Below are 19,118 nucleotides of genomic sequence, written 5' to 3' on the forward strand. Positions count from 1 at the left end.
TTTAGAGTGTCTTCTGCTATTTAATGGCTTACTGCATTTCGTTCCCTTTTGGGTTCCACTCCAGCAGAAAATTTGGTAATAATATAAATCTAAGAATTATCATTTCAAATAAGATATCAGCCCATTCCATTAAGAAAAATTTAAAAAAAAGTTATGTGCTTTTGTGTTTTAGAAGTTCCTTTTTATACATTTTCTTCAAAATGTGTTCAGGGCCCATAATACCGAGATAAAAAATGTACTTCCTGTAAAACAAAATTATTAGCATATATTAAGCATGTCAAAGGTTACTTAAATTAGATGCTGATATTATTCATCAGTTATTTTAGCAACTTGTGATGTATTTGACAAAAATAGTCCAGGAATTGTACAGCATTTAATTATTATCCAGAAGCAACAAAATCCTGTTCTATCTGCTGCATCCCACAGCTCATTGAAGACAAAAAAGAAAGCGTTTCAGTAAGATTCATCATACCATATCGTGACAAGATTCTACATCCTTCCCAATTCCATGGCTGATCAGTGGTGGCTGAGAGGAACAGTTTATAAGAGACACAAACTCATTCTTGTTATTTTTTGGAAAGTCTTTATATTCAACCTAAAGAAAAGAGAATTATTTAGTTCTTCTCAGTTAACCGAGTATGAGCAATAATACATTACAACTGCTAAAGATTATATGCCTAAACATATGAAGCCAAACTCTACTCATTATCTGCCAGCCAGCAGAACCATTTACTTCTGAGTTTTACTTCCGTTGTAATAACAATTTTGAGTAGTCACAAGAACTCTGCAAGCCTTCTGAATTACAATTACTACATAATGATTATTTCTAGGATTTTTATTCTGCTCACTGCGACCTGAATTTTTTCCTGTTACACTTTTCGATGGAGCTCTTATTATTAAGAAAAATATCAATAAAGCATCAATGTAGGAAATTAAATGCGATTCTAATGAAAGGGACTAACCCTAAGTAAATGCACAGTTTATGGCAGCATCAATTTTTCAGAAAAACTGATTTCAGACCAGCCAAGTACTAATCCACATTATGTTCCCACATCATGACAGTTTTCAGAAAACACTACTTTCATTTTTGTTCTTCTCAGAGGCCTACACACCAGCACCGAATTGAGCCTCAGAATTAGTATATAATGCATATTTAACCACAAAATTAAAAAAAAAAAAGTAAAACTCAGTATATTTTGTAGATGAAGTGTTTACATGAACATCAGTCAACAGCAGAACTAAAATGCTTTAAAACAACTTAGGTCAGTTTTGATAGCCCTGGAAGAACTCTTGGAAACTGAACATTTACCTGGATTCCTTGAACATTGGAAAGATAGTCCAGCTGTTCAGAGGGCCTGGTAAGTGGTCCGTGGGGCACATGGCCTGATGAGTTGTTATTTTTTAATATGGTCTCAGCAGTAGGAGAAGTACCACCATACAATAGCTCTCTAGCAATCATTGCTGTTACAGTAGCCTTGGCAGGATTTGGGGCTGCCCTATTGAATTCTTTGGTGTGGTGTCCTTGACTGGCTCCTACAGCCTGTGCAACCTCAGGGACCATGGGAAGAATTCCAGCGGGAAGCTGCTGATGACTGAGATAAGGCATCCTAAACTCGTCTTCTTTATTACCTGAGGAGAAGAAAGGTACCACCAATGCAGAGCTTGCTTATTGCAACTCTTCCTCCAAACCTGGAACATTAACCCCGGCTGACAGAAATCGCATTACTTTCCCAGGGAATCTGCTCCCATCAAGTGAGGGCTCTATACCAGAGAAACTTTCTCCTAAGTCAAGGAGACTGATCTCTCCTCTCCCTACCTTTTCCTCACACAGAAATTGTCCCAACACTTCTATTTATTATAGCATGTTAAATAATGCTTTTGAAGGGACTGAGAAGTGCATGGAGGCCGTGCTTCTTTCAGTAATGTTACTTACTAGTTGAAGTCTCTTCAGAGCCCGGCTCAAAGAAAGTTACTTTTCTTCCATCACCTGGTTTCTTCACTGGTGTCTTAAAAATAAAGAAACGAGCTCAAACAATTTTAAAGGTAAAAGCTTTTTTCCCCTCCAGTGTTAAAGTTTTCAAAATGTATAGAGTCTGACTTGTCAAAATGTTACTGAAGAATTATTATTCAAATAACTCTACTCTCATATACTTATAAAGAAAAGACAAGTTCAGTGATTCTTATTGAATGAATAAAGCCATCTGCAGGTTACTGAAGTGCTATTAGGAACACAGCTATTGAGAACTAGATCCCATAATCAGTCATTTAAAACGACATTCATATTGCTGGTAACAATATGAATGCATTGGAAACAAGTGGACACATACATGAAAAAGAGAAAACAAGACTTGCTATTTTAACTTCACATCTGCTGAATCAATAGGCAAGAATGCAAGGCTCTTTCCATGCCAGGAGACTAAAGAGAATAAAAAACTATTGCTAACTTGTGACTGAAATTACTGATAAAGCTACTCACAGCTCCCAATATACAATGTACCCTACATGTTTGCCAGTTTCTAAGACCAAATGCATCAATCAAATATTCGCATACTGAACCACTCCCTGGAAAATACATTCATTCAGTCTTCTAACGAGACTTTGATTTGTTTGCAAAATTGAATCCTTGATGTATCCAAAACACAATTATTTAGAGAAGTCACCTCAATAGAATGGCTTCCTGACCACTGGAGAAGGCATGGCTTTACTATATCTCTACTGTCTTGCAAAGCTGCTACTGTTTACACTCTGCGTTCAGTATTCAAAGAATATTACCTTCTCTTCTGTCTTTAATGCTGGTTTTGGAGGCTGAGGTTGAGGGATTTTGAAACCTAAAATTTCCAACATATTTTCGGCTGCATTGCGTTTAGCAACCTTTTTGTTTGTGCCCATTCCTTCAGCTGTGTGTACACCAACTTTCACCTGGACAGAAGAGGAAGAAAGAGAAGTAAAATCCTAAGCTTAGGATTGAATCTTAGGGTTCACTCACTGTTCACTTGTATCTTCAATACAGCAAGAGTCACAAGATAGTTCAAATTATTATTCTAAGCAACAATTAATCTGTTATTTATCATCTTCAATCACTGCCCTCCAAGCAAAAAATAACAAACAGAAATAGCATAATCAGTCGTATTTCATCATCACATGTTGGCACCAGCCTAAATGCTCAAAACTGGCATCACAGTGGATACAATTTTTCAAGCTGAAGTTAACCGTTCAGCAATTTTTCCTGACATACTGGAAAGGAACTGATTTTTCTGCTTTTTCCAGAATATAAGAGAGGGCTGGAAGACATAATTATTAGAGCCTAGCAGACAGTCAACATCAAAACACTACTGCACTATTGGAATTTGCAATAAAGAATGCAGAAATCATTGTACTCCAAGGCAACACACAAGAAATCTTGGGAAGGAAGAAATGAAGAATTATTTAGTTCATGTGTAATGAATCCTACGCTGTAAAACTATAAAAAGCTTTAAATACAGTAGGAAGGCACAGGCAGACTTCTGCTGTCCTATGCTTTTTTTTTTTTTTTTTTAAACATGATTCAGATCACTTTTCTTGAACCACTGCCTCCCTTGGGTGGAATCTACTAATATTTCTGTAATAAATTCAGTGCAAATTTGGCTGTAATCCTACCCATCATCACGCTCTGAATACAATAAGCCAACAACAAAAAAAAGAAAAAAAAAAAAAAGAAACATCACAGCCAAACAATTAAATTTCTCAATTCAGCAAACAAACCTGCATGACGAATTCCCTGCGTCTCGGAAGACCGCGTTCTGTGATGAGCATGTACTCTGGTTCCTTCTCTTTCTTGGCCTGCTGTATCTGGGCAAGTCTGCTAATGGGATTCATGCCTTGACCATATTCTGGACTTGTTTGCAGCTATACAAAAAAAAAACGTTCAGGAAATAAGCCAAAATTAGAGAACATTTGAGTCAAGAAAACTGAGCCACTGAATTCATTTCCTGAAATAGAAACAAACTAAAACCAAAATTTCTTAATGAAATACCATTGCAGCCATGGAGAAACACCCAATTTATTTGGCTCTGCTGTCATAGCTGACCGTATAGAACCTACCACTGGAAATACTTTCAGAGATTCAAATCATATGGTGGAAAGGACAGGCTTGCAGGAGAATTTGTAGAAGGTAAAAATCATGCAAAACCCCACACTAATGACTGAAAGTCCGAGCTTGTTTTTCTGGTATCATTCATGCTTTCACATGGATTCTCCTTCATTCTGAATTTATTACAATCTGTTGTAAAAATATTGATGGAACTCCATTTGCTCCCAGTGAGAGCAAAATATTCTTTTCCAGCACCAAAATGATGATGAATGTTACGCAATCTAAGTGTGTTTGTAACTGACTAGGAAACGTCTCTCACATGATGATTTACAGCAGTTACATTGTCTCTTACCTTCACTATTGATTTTGTTTTCTTTTTGATTCGTGGCTTCATTTTCTCAACCGTAGGAAGGGGTGGCAATTTTTTCAGTTCTTCTAGGACTGCTATTGCAGCATTTTTCTTTGAGATCTTCTTGCTCTTTCCTTCACCTTCACCCATGAATTCTCCAACCGACACCTTGGTTACAAAGCTCTTCATATGGGGAGGACCACTTTCCTTGGTCACCTGTTTCAGAGGGAAAAACTGAGTGAAAGCGTGATAAACACTTATTAAAAATGGTACAGCACATTGTTTATAGCAAAATTCTCTCAAGCACTATGGATAAAGAGATTTCAAATTTTGATAAAATTCATGAAGTGCCTATGTAAATCATCCTCTAATAACATAATCCCACCCAAATAAATACATGTTTTAAAAGACCAGATGCAGTAACCCATGAACATTATTTACATATTCCAGTCATTAACCCATCTTACTTATTTACTCCTTCAGAATGACTGTTCTATTTCATTGTCAACTTCCATGCAGATAACAACACCTCATACATTAGGTTACAGTAACAGAACATCACTGAGAAAGCCATTATTTGGGATCCAGTAATTTGACTTAGAAATCAGTAATTCTGGAAACATTTAAGTGCTAGTTGCTTACTACAGAGTTAGTCTTAACTCCATTCCCAACAAATCATACTTCAAGACACTCAGAGTCAAAAAATAAAAACGAATTGAGAGCTTCCACCCACAACTGGCTTTTTGTGACAGTATATTTTTACTGGTGATGTTCATGCCAATCTGTAATAACTGGAAGACTCATATGAAATTTCATAGTACAGTTTAAAAAGCAATTTAGTTACACACAATTACATTTTCTTACAGTAAGCATTCATATAATTGATTGAAACGTTATTCTGCCAGCTCAGGAAGGCAACACAATAAATTAATATTTTGGTGCAATTAAGACGCTCCTATCAAAGCTACTGATTTAAGGTAATTAAATGATCAAGGAGGGGCAAAGAGGCAGCAAGCAGCCAGGCCAAAGGGAAAGGAAAGTAAGATGCACATGAGGTACCTCATGGCAAGAAAAGAAACCTATCTGAGATTCTGCAACTTGCGGGTAGTCCACATCAGTGCTCAGTTAAGAAAATACTTCCATAAATAAGCTCCTTCAGAGCAAGTTACAACTCTTCTGCCTTGACTTTGTGCTTCAGTGTTCTAATCTTTAGTATGGGGTTGTTTTTCTTTTTTTGTTGTTGTTGTTTTGTTTTTACACTATAATACTGTTGTTTTTTTTAAAAAAAAAAACTTGGAAAAGATTGCACAGACAACCACAGCATAGCTGTTCACTCACGCTATGATTTTAGTGCATGACGTGGTGAACAGCTGGATTTCTTTGGTCACTTAACCTTACGAACTCTGAGACAACTGGGGTGACTGTCAAAAAATGAACAAGTACTCACAACTAACAAGGCACGTTAAAGTCAGTTGTTTGGGTTACCTAGAAAAGACTCTACTTAATGTGTAGCCTTAATTTTCTAATGAAAACAGATCTAGAGCTTGTAAAATAAACATACCTCAAAATTCACAGGCAAGTTCCTTTTAAGTGCAATCTCAAAAACTTGGCTTATTTCAGATTTATTGAGATTTTCATCATCTGGTTCTTTTCCGTTAACCTAAAAGAAGCATACTCTATTTAAAATAAAGATCCTATTAAATTGAATTTGATTAATCCAACCAGTTTATTGAACTCTCAAATTGTTTAACTTTTACTGCCATTTTACATGAATGTGCAAAAATGCAGCACACGTACTACAGACCTGAAATTTAGGAAGCTCTTTTAAGGTGATGGGTAAAAGCTAGCATACCTCCTTATTTTCATGTGCTCACGATAGGAGAAAAACTATAAATGGAATATGGGCCAATAGATTTAAAATCTATCTACAGAACAAGAAATTGAAGTGTTAAATGAACTGCTTTCCAAATGGAAGTACCTTTATGAAATACAGTTTTCAAATGCTGATTGGACATTTGTACCAAAAGTACTAAGACAGTATCAGATAAGAGAAAGGCCAGAAGAAAAAAAATGAAGATTCTGAGAATGGGACCAATGTGAATAAAGGATGACTTATCAGACCCCGGCACAGACCTGTCATTCAACATGTTCTCTTGCCAGTTCTTCATCTATGAATTTTTCTAATCATCTGAGGAGCATGCCATCAGAAACTTGCCTTAAATCAAATACATTTCTGATATCTTACGGAATCACAGAATCATAGGGGTTGGAAGAGACCTCTAGAGATCGAGTCCAACCTCCCTGCCAAAGCAGGTTCCCTACAGCAGGTCGCACAGGTAGGTGTCCAGACGGGTCTTGAACATCTCCAGAGAAGGAGACTCCACCACCTCCCTGGGCAGCCTGTTCCAGTGCTCCGTCACCTCACCTAAAGAAGTTCTTGTGCAGATTTGTGTGGAACTTCCTATGCTGCAGTTTCTGGCTGTTTCCCCTTGTCCTGTCTCCACACACTGCTGGAGAAGAATCTGGCCTCACCATTCTGCCCCCCACACCTTAGATATTTATAGACCTGGATCAGGTCCCCTCTCAGTCTCCTTTTCTCAAGGCTGAACAGACCCAGTTCACTCAGCCTTTCCTCGTAGGAGAGATGCTCCAGGCCCCTCACCATCTTTGTGGCCCTCCGCTGGACTCTTTCCAAGTGATCCCTGTCTTTTTTGTACTGGGGAGTCCAGAACTGGACACAGCACTCCAGATGAGGCCTTACCAGGGCAGAGTAGAGGGGGAGGATCACCTCCCTCGACCTGCTGGACACGCTCTTTTTAATGCACCCCAGTAAGCCATTGGCCATTTTGGCCACGAGGGCACACTGCTGGCTCATGGCCGACCTGTCATCCACCAGGACACCCAGGTCCTCTCCGCAGAGCTCCTCTCCAGCAGCTCATCCCCCAACCTGTACCAGTGCATGCAATTATTCCTCTCTAGACGCAGCTAGAATACAGCTTAGATGCAGCTAGATACTGCTTGCTGTAAGGAGAGCAGTGCCAGGTGGATTTCACCTACAGGCACTTCTATGCATCTCCCAATAAAATTTTGATTGTGATTCCATAAATGTCTTCACTGATGTTGGTATCAACGTGAACTAATAGGCATGGTAACAGCAACAGAGAAATGTCAACACTAAGTGTTCAGCAGTGATATAGGAAAGATAACGATAAAGATGAATAGCAACAATTACACCAATTATATTATACTGCAATACTGGTTGTGCAACCAGCTAACAAAAATGATTTAAATATTTTATTGAAGCAGCAGAAATATGCTAGAGAGCTTGAGTGATTAAATCTAGTTTTGATGGTAGCAAGCATCCTCAATATCTGTTACTAACAAGTTAGATCAGGACGCGAAGACATTTATGTTCAATTCCCATCATTTAAGGAAGCCTTTTCCAAACTAAATAAAATACATACACTCCTTCCTGGCATCCCAGCAGACTTTAGGTTGTTCCTATGATAACATCTAATATTTCTGATCTTCTAATACATGGAGCAACCTTCAGGTCTGTGAAAACCAAGACCACATGATGGCACCACTCCCATAGGAGTAAAGCACACTGCAGCACACAAGAAATATGCAGGCAGTACCTAAGTTCCAAGAATCACACACGACATCTCAGCAGGAGGCACAGTGCAGGTAAAAGATTGACTGTTGGTGCCAAAAATCTCCATCATCGTATTCTAAAATCCATTTCAAATGCAAGTGGCAGGTTAAAAATGAATAGCATCATAATCCCAGAAAAAGTATTTGAACTCTTAAGGCCTTATTTTATCAGGGTGTGTTACAGCACATTATTGCCAGCATCGATAAGAATGACCTGTCACTGACTTTACTATAAAAACATTTGCACAATCACTTTCATTACAAATATTCTTCCCTTCCTTGCAATCCCAGATATATTCATTCTTATGAAATTCCCACATTTTTCCTTGCCAAGATGACCAGAGCCTCTCTTCATTGGATTATTTTTCCATTTAAAATACTTCCAAAACAAAACAAAGATATAGCATAAAATTATCTGCTATATTACGTTTGTATATTCTTTACATATTTCAAGTCTGTTCAAATGCTTTAAAAGAGGTATTTTTCTCAGTGTCCTTATTTTAATAGAGTAAATTAATGTCAAAACATTGACAGACTATGGCTCTTTCACCAATTATTTTGCCTCCACTTCTGTTCTGGAGCAGTTTATTTAATAAATCAAAGATAATCACACCCCCACCTTCTTCCTCCTTCCCAGCAGCGTGGAGGCACATAGCCTACAGAATCTGCTTTTAAAGTAGCTTGCACACGCGCACTCCCCTCCAAGCAATCTATTACGCCTCTAAATCAGAATGAGACCACAAACAAACCTCCACTTCGCTTTTAACAAGTTTTTAGATGCCCCCTCTATCAATTGAAAAAGTCATGCAGTGAAGCAAAAAAAAATTATAGATTACAAAGCTCCTAAACAAACTGCAAAAGCAATATACTCCTTCAAAAGGGATTCCCCCCTTTTCTAGGAAGTCTTTCAACACGTACTTCCTCAAGGACTGCTTATAAGCAAATTATGAAAATTGCTGATGCGAACTACATTGATTTCAACAGAGCTATCAGTATTTTCTTCCATGTTAAAATTATAAAGAACAGCTGATATTTAACAGATAAATGGAAAAAAATACATAGAAGCAATTCTGGGTTTAGTGTTTTCAGGCCAACGTTAGAATTTCTGTCGGAGCACTGTGCTGCAAAACACTGCTTTCCAAGCTTTAAATCTGGGCTTTATTACTTCTGTCTCTGAATATGCAACTAACTCTGCTCTGCCTCCTTGTCAGCATGCCTGAACTCCAGTCAGACTAATTTAGGTTGGAACGATCCTTTGGAGGTTTCCTACTACAGACTCCTGCTCAAAGCACAGACAACTTAAAATTAGATCAGCTGCTCAGGCAGTGCTCTGCCCAACTGAGAGCAAATTTTATTAAAATCTTTCTCCTGCCATAGCTTCCAAATTTGTGCTCTAAGAAGGCATGGTAAATGGTTATTCTTATGCTTTAAGTCTACTCGTTTTACTCAATGATTCATTCTTCAGCCCTGAATATTTTCTGGCTAAAATTAGGGGAGCTCAAGGTTACACATTTTATATACAGACACACACTAATGGGATCCATGAAAATAAGTATGTTTAAAAGGATAATTACTGGCAACATCAAGTGACAAGTAGAAGTATCAGGACTATGTCTGCTTGTAAAAAATCTTAATTTGCCTTCACTGAATGCACATGTAATGGAATCTCTTTGGATCTTACACTGTTGCATCCTTCAGTGATCTTGCCTCGCTGAACAGCGTTCGCTTAGTGGTAAAACATTGCTTATTTTCTCTTCATCTTGTCTAGTGCAAAAAAGCTGTTACAAAGATAGTAACTCCCTCAGACGTACCCAAAGCCATTCCAGAATCACAAATATTATTGAACTTGTTACTGAAGTACCAAATTTAAGATCTGGTTTGAGTGCTTTTTATAAAACAGTATTCTGTTCAAAGAGCACAGCTCTATTTCTTAATGTTCACTCAGTAGAAGCCAAGCATAAATAAATGAAAATAAAAGGACATGTTTCTTGTGAAAGTGTACTTAAAGTGACCTGCCCAGCATGTAGAACAGAGTCAAAACAGAATTCAGGGAGCCTGCAACTGTTCCATTCATAAAATAATTCTCTGATCTTGCCAGGTATAATTCACAATAGCAATGTCCCAGTCGTGTCTCTAAAATGAGCAAACAAAAGAAACTCTCTAGGTTTACTTCCCTCATCTCTCAATTCACACCATTTACACTGGAAGAGACAACCTATAATAAAGAATATGTGATCACATGGAAGTACAGCGTGTGTTCTGAAGCCCATGTTACTCAGCTTTAAACAACTTCACAAATAGTCAAGAAATCACTTGCACGTAAGATTTTCTAAAGAAGTGAACAGAAGTGAATTCAGTTGTGATCCCACGATTTTCTGCAGTAGGACTCCTTGGGCCCAGTACACAAACTGCCAAGGACAGTAGGTCATCTTTTAAGACAACAAGTGCAAATACTGATCATTGTGGATCAGTGACACAGAATGACAACAGTTTGAAATTTGGGGTCCTCCTGCACTGAAGGAAAATATCTCCCTCAGGCTTGATCCCACCTGCTGAAGACCCCCAGCTTGTCCCTGACCACCTACACTCCAACCTGTTCCATACTGCAGTGCCTCCTAGGGCTCTTCTAAAAACATCAGATCTGACAATTTTTCCTTTATCTGGGCAGTGGTCTCTCCCATAAACACTTAACATTTTTAACTCAATATCTGTTGCCTTCACAACAGATTCTCTGAGTTCCCTCACTAATTTCTGTCATTCGCACTTTTTTTCCAATCTCAGTCTGAAGCTCCCCAATTACATTCTTGCCTAATTGCCTATTTTACTTTTTTTTTTTTCCCAGCACACTCAGACTGTAACCAACATGCTTCCTACACTGAGAGCTTTGGTAGAGATACCAGACATACTCAGCACACATGGAGAGGTTGCACACAGTCACCTCAGCTCCAGAAACTCACGTGCACACAATGAGACTTCCCACCTAAGAACGTTAAATAAATTAAAACAAAAAGCAGGATCTTGGAATGAGAAGTGCCAAGCCACCGTAAACATCCGAAGGGATACGATGTTGCTTCTTACTATTTCTATCAAAAATTGTGCACAACTTTACTATGTCCATGAACTTCCTTTAAGTTCTTCTTCATGTTCTGTTGTTCATTCCACAATCACACAGAAATTTTGCCCAGGAAGGAAACCTGTGTCTGACCTCTGTGTTGCCTGTACTGGAACCTAAGTGCCCTGCTTAGATGGCTTCAGAAGTTTGCATATGATCTGTAACTGGTAAGACATTGCTTCCTATATAAAAGCTCTAGTGCTTATTACATCTGACAGAGGCCTATAGCATTGCTGTGGAAATATACTGCAGCAGAAGAATTAATAAAATGATTTAATTTTGGAAACTTCTAGTTCTATAGAAAATTATTACTATTCCAATCAAATTGTTTCTAGTGATACAAGTACAGAAACATTCCTAATGGAATTAAATTTCATAACTACAGTCTTCCTCTCAGTTTGGAGAAAACATCTACAATAACTCCAATGATCTTAACAATTTATACTTAAAACACTTGATCCATTCCCACCTCTGGTTTCTCAGGCAAGGGCTCATTCTGTAGAACTTTCAGTGCTTTAGCAGCTGCATCATGTTTAGCAGCTTGTCTTGTTCTTCCTTTCCCATGAAACTGTTGCCCCCCAATTGAAAGCTCAACTTGATAAAGTAAAGGCCCAACAGGAAATGGGTAAAAGTACCTATAAAGAGATAAACATACATAAGTAAACAGTTTGGCCTACAAAGCAAACCTACAGAAACATAAAATGTATGTGGAAGAATCCCTTGGGTATCAGTAACCACTTCTCAGCACATAAGCACAAGTACTAAAAAGCCAAATTTTCAGTCTAAAAGATTTTAGGGAGATATATGTAAAGGAGACTATTGATATTTCTTATTTTACAATATTCTATAACAAACTAAAATAGCAAAGGACAATATAACTACGCTTTGACAAAGTTATTAGTCCTGCAAGCTTTGAATTCTTCATTTCAATGCTCAGAACATTCTTTAAACTGAATCTGCAACTTAAATAGTTAATTAAAAAAAAAAAAAAGAAAAAGCATCTAATTGTTTATACACAGAAAGGAAATGCAAGAAATACAAGGTATTCCCTTCATGAAGCCAAATATATCCAAGTGTCCTTCAAAACACTTCATCATCTAGTTCAGTTCCTTCACATTCCCCTTCCCCCAGGAGCCACACAGTTAAGACAAATTGCAGTTCCACATGGAGTGTATTGATCAAGACCTTTTTGCCTCAGACTTGCATTTTTCAGTAGTTCTCAGGTGACATCAGATGAAGAGAGCAGAAGTTAAAACAATAGCCTGCAAAACCCCAAAATCATACAATACATACCGTGGAGGGTAAGTACCACCTCTCATTGTATAGTTGTAAGTGGATCTCATCCCCGTGTAAGGATCAATAGGTTTATACATGGGTTTCTTTCCCAGCTTCATGCAAAGCGCATTCAACTCCACTGTGGGGGTTACACTGTCTAAATAAAAAGGAATAAAGAGTTGTCCAGCTGTCACCAGAGACTGCAGCAATACAAACTCTGCCCTGCCTCCAAACAGAGAAAAAGATGACTGGACTTTGCCATTTCATATTCAGAACTCAAAGAAATACATGTGTGATGCACATTAAATTACAAGCCTAGATCAACTGTGCCAATTCTCCTATACACTTTTTTCTTTGATTTGGTGAAGCTTTGTTAAGCTACAGATTGATTTCTACAGCACAGCTAATATGTTGTGCAGAGCAGCAATTTCTTTTTCTAAAATATCTTTTGACCTTTGAAATTAACAGACATGCTGCATATATCTTTGGCTTCTGTTGTTTACTGAGAACAACTGAGTATTTCTTCTTGTACTCAACAACTAACAAAGGTTTTTATGACTCTTCCCTTTCAAATTGCAATTTGCCTTTTGACAAGGAAGGTATATTGCTGCTGGTGGCTCTGAAATTTTTTCATGTGGATGAGTAATGGACTGACTATTCTCATCTGATAAAGAACAGTGACATAAATGTAAAGGAAAACTTTAAAGCAATTGCAAAAAAAAAAAATTACAGAACAGATTCATAGGAAAAAAAAGTAATTGATTATTTACAGGATAACAGGAAAAAAGTATTTTTCCTGTTTGCTCTACCAAGTGTTTCTAAAGAAAGAATGTAGGTGGTATCAGAATACAGCTGGTGTTAAAGATTAGACTTTTACCCTTTGCTGAATGGAATAATGGCATCCTTAGAGAGCTTTCAACTCAAGTGACATGCAAAGTTATCACACGTGCAGCTGAGATGAGAAGCTACTTCCCCTTCTAGACACATCCTCAAAGCAATCTTAGAAAATAAGAAGTTGATTTAACACAGCAACAAATTAAATGCTCTTCTACAACTCCACTTCTACTTCTCTTTAAGGAAATGCAAATGAAGCACCTTCCAAAGTTCTGAATCAACTGCTGGACACAAATTTCATAGTTCACTTAAACTTTTAAGGAAATCTTCATCATCAAGCTCCTGAACTATCCTGTAAAAAATGCCAAATTCACCCACCTATGAAAAATATTATTCTTTGCTGTGATTGAATTCTTGATAGCTTTGGGGGTTTTTTTGTTTTTTTTTTTTTTTTTTTTTTAAGATTATGATAAAAATTTTCAAAGATTCCACCAAGCAATACAACAGAAAGCAGCAAGTTAAGCAGTAGGTTCTTCAAAAGCCTGAGTGACACGACCAAAAAAAAAAAAAAAAAAAAAATCTGTATTTTTAACTTGTTAATTTTTGTTGAATTTTTATGCTGCCTGCCACGATCAAAGGTTAAATATCAAAATGACTTTCTCAAAAAGCCCAACTATTGCTATCATTAAACACACAGAACATAATGTCAGTATCACCCTTTTCTTTTTTTTTTTATCCTTATGCAACTTCACACACACGTTAAAACCAGGAAGCTAAATTCCACACTGGTTTTGTTTGGTGAGGTACATACCTGGATTCTTGCCTTCGCTACGAGATGGACGAGCTGTAGGCTTAGGGAACTTCGTCCCTTCCAAGGCTTTGGCAGCTGCTGCATGTTGCGCTTTTTTAATACTAGTTCCTTCAGCTTCCCAGTGCTGGTCCCCGAGAGTCAGCTGCACAGTGAACACCTGAGAAACAGAAAACATGTTATGAGTGGGTTCATTTACAACATTTATTAGACTGCCTTCCATGGAACTGTGAGTCTTCTACTGATGCAGAAGTCGAGAAGACAGCATGCAATGCTTTCCTTTACTAATGCCAACTCCACATTTTAAACTTCTGGGACATCTACAGGATATCCCTGATTACTTAACTATGAATTTCACAGAACTGCAGCTAGCACTATCCTGCATACTGCATGAGATGATACAGGCTGTAAAACAGAAGAGGCAATGCATACAGAGGTGACCACAACAGGGATAGATGGTATGTCAACACCCATCAGAACAGCTGCCTTGGAAATCACTTTATCCCCCAACAACTTGCTGTTTTAACACCTTGGTTTTTTTTTAAATAAACTGTATTTACCAGTAGTCTGAGGAACAGTAAGTTCACGTTGCACCAAAAAGCCTCCTGCATGTCCCCAAGGGATTACAAAGCTGTCTGATCATAGAGCAACACTGTGATACTTCTTTTTATATGAGATAAGGAAGGATACATATTGCCCTAAAGTTTCACAAATTATTCAGACAACAGAAAGCCAAAGTCTCTCTGGTAATTAAATGAAATTTAATTTCAGTCAGAATGAAAACAAGTGAACAGATGCTCTGAATGTTACTCCATTACTTTTTGCAAAGGCAAGCCCTGCCTGCTTTGCACATTGAAGCTGACATTATGCATGTTTGGGTTGAAAGACTTTAATTCTCAGCATTACCCACATCAAAGGCAATTCCTCCTGCGTACAGCACTAGCACTGTTCTAGACAACACCTTAAGGAGATGGTGTCAGATTAAATAGATGTAGCCCAGGCTGATTTTCCTTGTATGCCTTGACCTCAGCAGACCTTTCAATAGAGACCTCCAACGAGAATTAAAAAGCTTAATAATGTTAAAACTCACATCCTCACTGTTCTTTGAAGTAACACCAATTGCTTCTATACTTACTGCATTCCTTAGAAATTCTCTCTCTATGGGTAAACAGAACACCAAACAAACTGCATATCACTGGGCTTTTAACATACTGTACAAGATTGCAGTGACGTCGGATGAACGCCACGTGCTGGCTTGTCCTAAGCATTTTCAGATCCCCACCATTACAGACCAAAGATTCTTTTGCTAATCTAACTGTTTTGGACCAGATGAACGTTCGGCACTGTTTAACTGCATTGTACTTCAGGCATCAAAAAACACATACTAAGATCCTTGTTTTGCAAATACCTGACAATTAGGACAGTCAGGTTCATAAAGGCATGTGCTTTGCCTTTCCACTAAAAAAGTACAAGAGCATGAAGAAGAGAAACAAGAAACTTATATGAATAGGTACCTTTGAATGAGCTGGACCTTGCTCACTCAGAAGCTTATATTCAGGCTGAATCTTGTTGAAACGGGCTAACTCATTCACAAGACACATTGGGGTTTTCTCTTTGGGGTTTGCCATGTTAGAAGGAGCTGAGAGATTACATAAAAACAGATAAATGAGCAGGTAGCAAAAAAATCTACAAACATTTTAAATAAAAATCCTACATTTTCTTAGCATCAATACCCCCCAGAAATACGTTCACTGGATTAGATAGTTCTGGTCATTAGCCAAAACAGCAACAGCATGTTCCCTGAAGAACCTTGAGACCTCCAAGCAGTGTACGAAAATGTTAAGTACTTTTCAGTACTACAAACAGGCCTCTGTGCAAAAGAGTGCCTCTGTCTGTCTCAGACAGACTCCGTTCAGTGTGGAGAAAGCATTACAAGCTGCTGTGATTGGGTAAGTATTACTTCCACAACATTCAGAGGTCCAAGACATCAAAAATACATACATCTGCTAATAGATACTCAATCTCACCTGCAGCTGCATTGGTAGATGTAACAGATGCAGAAGGTAAAGCAGAATTTTGGATAGGTCTACCTGCATTTTCAGAGGGCAAAGAACTAGTAGTAGAAGGAATACTCAGTGGCTGTGAAAGAGATGGGTTCTTATTCAATATTTGGCTCCCTGCAAGGGCAGTAGAAGGATTCTGAATTTGAACTTGAGACATGTTCACTTCCAACCAGAGCAAGTTACTGTAGGCAAAGAGCTTTGAATGCAGGCAAATTCAGCAATGGAACCAAATTGCTGACCTAAAACATAAAGATGGAAGGAGAAAAGTTAATACTGAATGTTTAGCATTCTCTAAATAATGAGCTGCTGAAATTATTTCTCAATTAGCAAAAAGGGAAAAGGGGAAAAAAAGCATTAAATCAGGCAGTCATTGTTTCCATTTGGTATGCAGTAAGTCTCTCAGACATCAGTTTTAATAGCACATTTCAATCTCTAAACTCTAAAAGGAGTATAAAAGTCTTATTTATGTTTGCTTATTTAACTTCCTGACTGCTACAACACTGAGTCACCTTACAAAACAAATCCTGTTACTTAAACTGATAACCACTGCTTATACCGTAAGCATAGAGCAACTCGCATGAGCAGATTACACTTCTTACTATTTCAATTGTTATTTTTTATTTTTTAGCTTGGAAGGGCAGGCAACAAATGTATTCTTTATGGAGAAATTCTTCAGAACACGTCCTTTTTTTAAAAAAAAAAAAAAACATGTATTTTTGCTTTTTTTCCAGGATCATTGAGAACCTGATCATTCACAAGGGAACACTACTGATGTCCAGCAGAAAAATGCTGAAGTAGCTACTAGTGCAAAAAAGATGATGTAAGAGCTTATAAACATTGTAAGTGGCATACATTTTGAAGGATACTTCTACTCGTGTCATGAAGTGTCAGTCACAGTTCCAAGCTATCAGTTTAGAGTTACTCAGCCTTACAATCCTGTAAATAAGGGTTGAGTGTGTTCATAGGCAATGTTCATGTAAGAAAAAGACACCTCCAAGCAATGCACTTGCAGCAGGCATAGTGAAATACTGTGATAGGTCCTTCCTCCACTGACAAATTACTGTTAGATTTCTGTTACACATGGATGCAACATTATCTTCATGCTCAGACAGTTAAACCTAAATATACACTAGGAGGTTGCCAGTTTGAGGCTATCATTGCTGCCAGAGCTCAGCTGTCCATATCCACTTACTATCCACATATCAATTTGTTCAAAATAAATTTCACAGCCAAGTAAATACACTTTACACACAAATGCACACACATGGATGCACACACTCATCTGCCACAGACTTTATTAGGGCATCAAACAAAGGTTTTTGGTGTTTTTTTTTCCCCCTGACATAATTACAGATGAAGGGTACAAGTGAAATCACTGCTCCAGACACCACTGGGGAGCTATTAGTAGCAACACAACTCCACCAGTGCTCAGTAAGCCTCCAATTCTGAACCTGTGAATGGGCTTCCAGTGTAAGAGGAGCAGCAGTGAATCAGAGTGAAGCTTTTAGTTTGGTACTGGAAGACAATTTTGAGGCGAGAACTCAGGGTAATACAGTCATACAAAGATTTTATCTGGTAAGAAAAAAAGCTACAGAAAACAACACATACAAACCAATCTGCCATCTGGAACATTTTAGCTTTGAAGAGCTACCATACACACATCAGGCTTACCGCACTGCTGGCTGCATAGCTTTGTTTTTCACTAGACTGGGAAATTAATTCAAAGAACTTGTTAGTCCACAACATCTATACGTGCTCCCTATACTCGAAGTAAATGCTGTATTTGACTATCAAAGAGTGCACAAGGTGCATCTAACTGTGGAAGGGCACTGGGGAGTCCTATCTGAAGGAGCTCAGAGAAATTGAAAGACAAAGATCAAAAGTATGTAGACTAAGACTCTGGGGTAATCATTTTATAATAGCTTCATTCCCAGAAGCATTACCAGAAACCCTGAACATATTCAAATATAATACAACAACTGCCACAAACGAATAAGTGATCTTGTAGTCCTATAAGAAGTGAATGATCATTTACTGCTGAAGTGCACCATCCCTCCAATTAACCAAAGCTCAGAAATTTGTGATCCCCACATTTTGAGAACACCAAAGTTTTTGGTTTAGAAATCAGTAACACCAGGATCTTTTCAGATCATGCTGGAAAGGAAGCCTGAAACATTTTTCTCAGAGCTCTGCCTAGAAGTGCTTCATTTCCAAAGCAAGACATTATTCTTCACTTACTTGCAATCATATGTTTATTGGGAATGTGGAATTTCAACACCAAAAATATGTATACTGAAATAGTTTTCTAGTCAACTATCACACAATGCAGAGAAGAATCATATACTTTCAGTAGCAAAGCTCTGCTAAATAAGCATCTCATCAAATACATATCTGGCTAGAAATCTGCAAAAGTCTCTTGTAAGAAGTACAATCTAACAGTGGATATTTTAATTCTATAGCAATTCTGCATTTTCTTATGTAAAATTGGCACATAAAGACATTTCAGCTTCCACTGATGAGTTCTGTTGTATATTGTATTCGATTTTTCCATCATTTTTGTGGTGTACTGAAGTCCACCTCTTACATTTCTTTTTCTCAAAACTCACCTCGTAAGCTCATAAAGCAATTGTATAAACTGTGGATGGCCATTAAAAATGGTATAAAAGCATCACTCCTCATTCCAGAAACAGCTTAGCAGAGGATACTCTAAATCACTGTTCTACTGGATGTCTCAGGCTCCTGGAAGCAAAAACAACCTGCTACTACTGCAGGACACAAACTGAAATCTATCAGCATATCCACAGAACAGCACAGATATTCCACAACCACAGACATCTACTCACAGCAACTGTTTCAAGGATGTCAGTATGTGCTTTAGAGCAAAATCCAACATCATTCTATGTAAAGAGAGAACACTGCATTCAGTAGCTCAGCTGTAAAAACGTTACTAACTT

General features: G+C 37.8%; 1 protein-coding gene and 1 long non-coding RNA gene across 10 annotated transcripts in view; one reads left to right on the top strand and one right to left on the bottom strand.

The window, feature by feature from the left end:
- LOC122167608 overlaps positions 1-19,118 on the top strand; it is a 30,523-nt gene that overhangs the window by 9,412 nt on the left and 1,993 nt on the right. Inside the window, exons 3-4 of one of the 2 annotated variants that reach the window (XR_006171058.1) lie at positions 11,245-11,351; positions 16,896-17,003. This is a non-coding gene — a long non-coding RNA (uncharacterized LOC122167608). Of the gene's footprint in view, positions 1-11,244; positions 11,352-16,895; positions 18,613-19,118 lie in introns of those variants that run through there. The other variant, XR_006171057.1, reaches the window with a different exon arrangement.
- The window catches only part of STAU1 (staufen double-stranded RNA binding protein 1), a 33,387-nt gene that overhangs the window by 7,942 nt on the left and 6,327 nt on the right, over positions 1-19,118 (bottom strand). For 4 of the 8 annotated variants that reach the window (XR_006171056.1, XM_042832303.1, XM_042832300.1 and 1 more), the window contains exons 3-14: positions 16,129-16,403; positions 15,616-15,740; positions 14,105-14,261; positions 12,478-12,616; positions 11,654-11,819; positions 5,980-6,078; positions 4,422-4,652; positions 3,742-3,885; positions 2,773-2,919; positions 1,934-2,006; positions 1,310-1,629; positions 473-595 (exon numbers count right to left, since the gene is read on the bottom strand). Coding sequence is in view for 7 of the 8 variants with exons in the window: in XM_042832303.1 (XP_042688237.1) it covers positions 473-595; positions 1,310-1,629; positions 1,934-2,006; positions 2,773-2,919; positions 3,742-3,885; positions 4,422-4,652; positions 5,980-6,078; positions 11,654-11,819; positions 12,478-12,616; positions 14,105-14,261; positions 15,616-15,740; positions 16,129-16,321 (1,917 nt within the window). In the remaining variant the exon portion in view is untranslated. The remainder of the gene's footprint in view (positions 1-472; positions 596-1,309; positions 1,630-1,933; positions 2,007-2,772; positions 2,920-3,741; positions 3,886-4,421; positions 4,653-5,979; positions 6,079-11,653; positions 11,820-12,477; positions 12,617-14,104; positions 14,262-15,615; positions 15,741-16,128; positions 16,404-19,118) is intronic. The other 4 variants (XM_042832304.1, XM_042832302.1, XM_042832306.1 and 1 more) reach the window with 3 other exon arrangements.

Source organism: Centrocercus urophasianus, unplaced genomic scaffold (genome assembly GCF_019232065.1).
Source record: "Centrocercus urophasianus isolate 14NV4802_14NV808 unplaced genomic scaffold, USGS_Curo_1.0 seq_38, whole genome shotgun sequence".
In the NCBI taxonomy this organism is placed as follows: domain Eukaryota; kingdom Metazoa; phylum Chordata; class Aves; order Galliformes; family Phasianidae; genus Centrocercus; species Centrocercus urophasianus.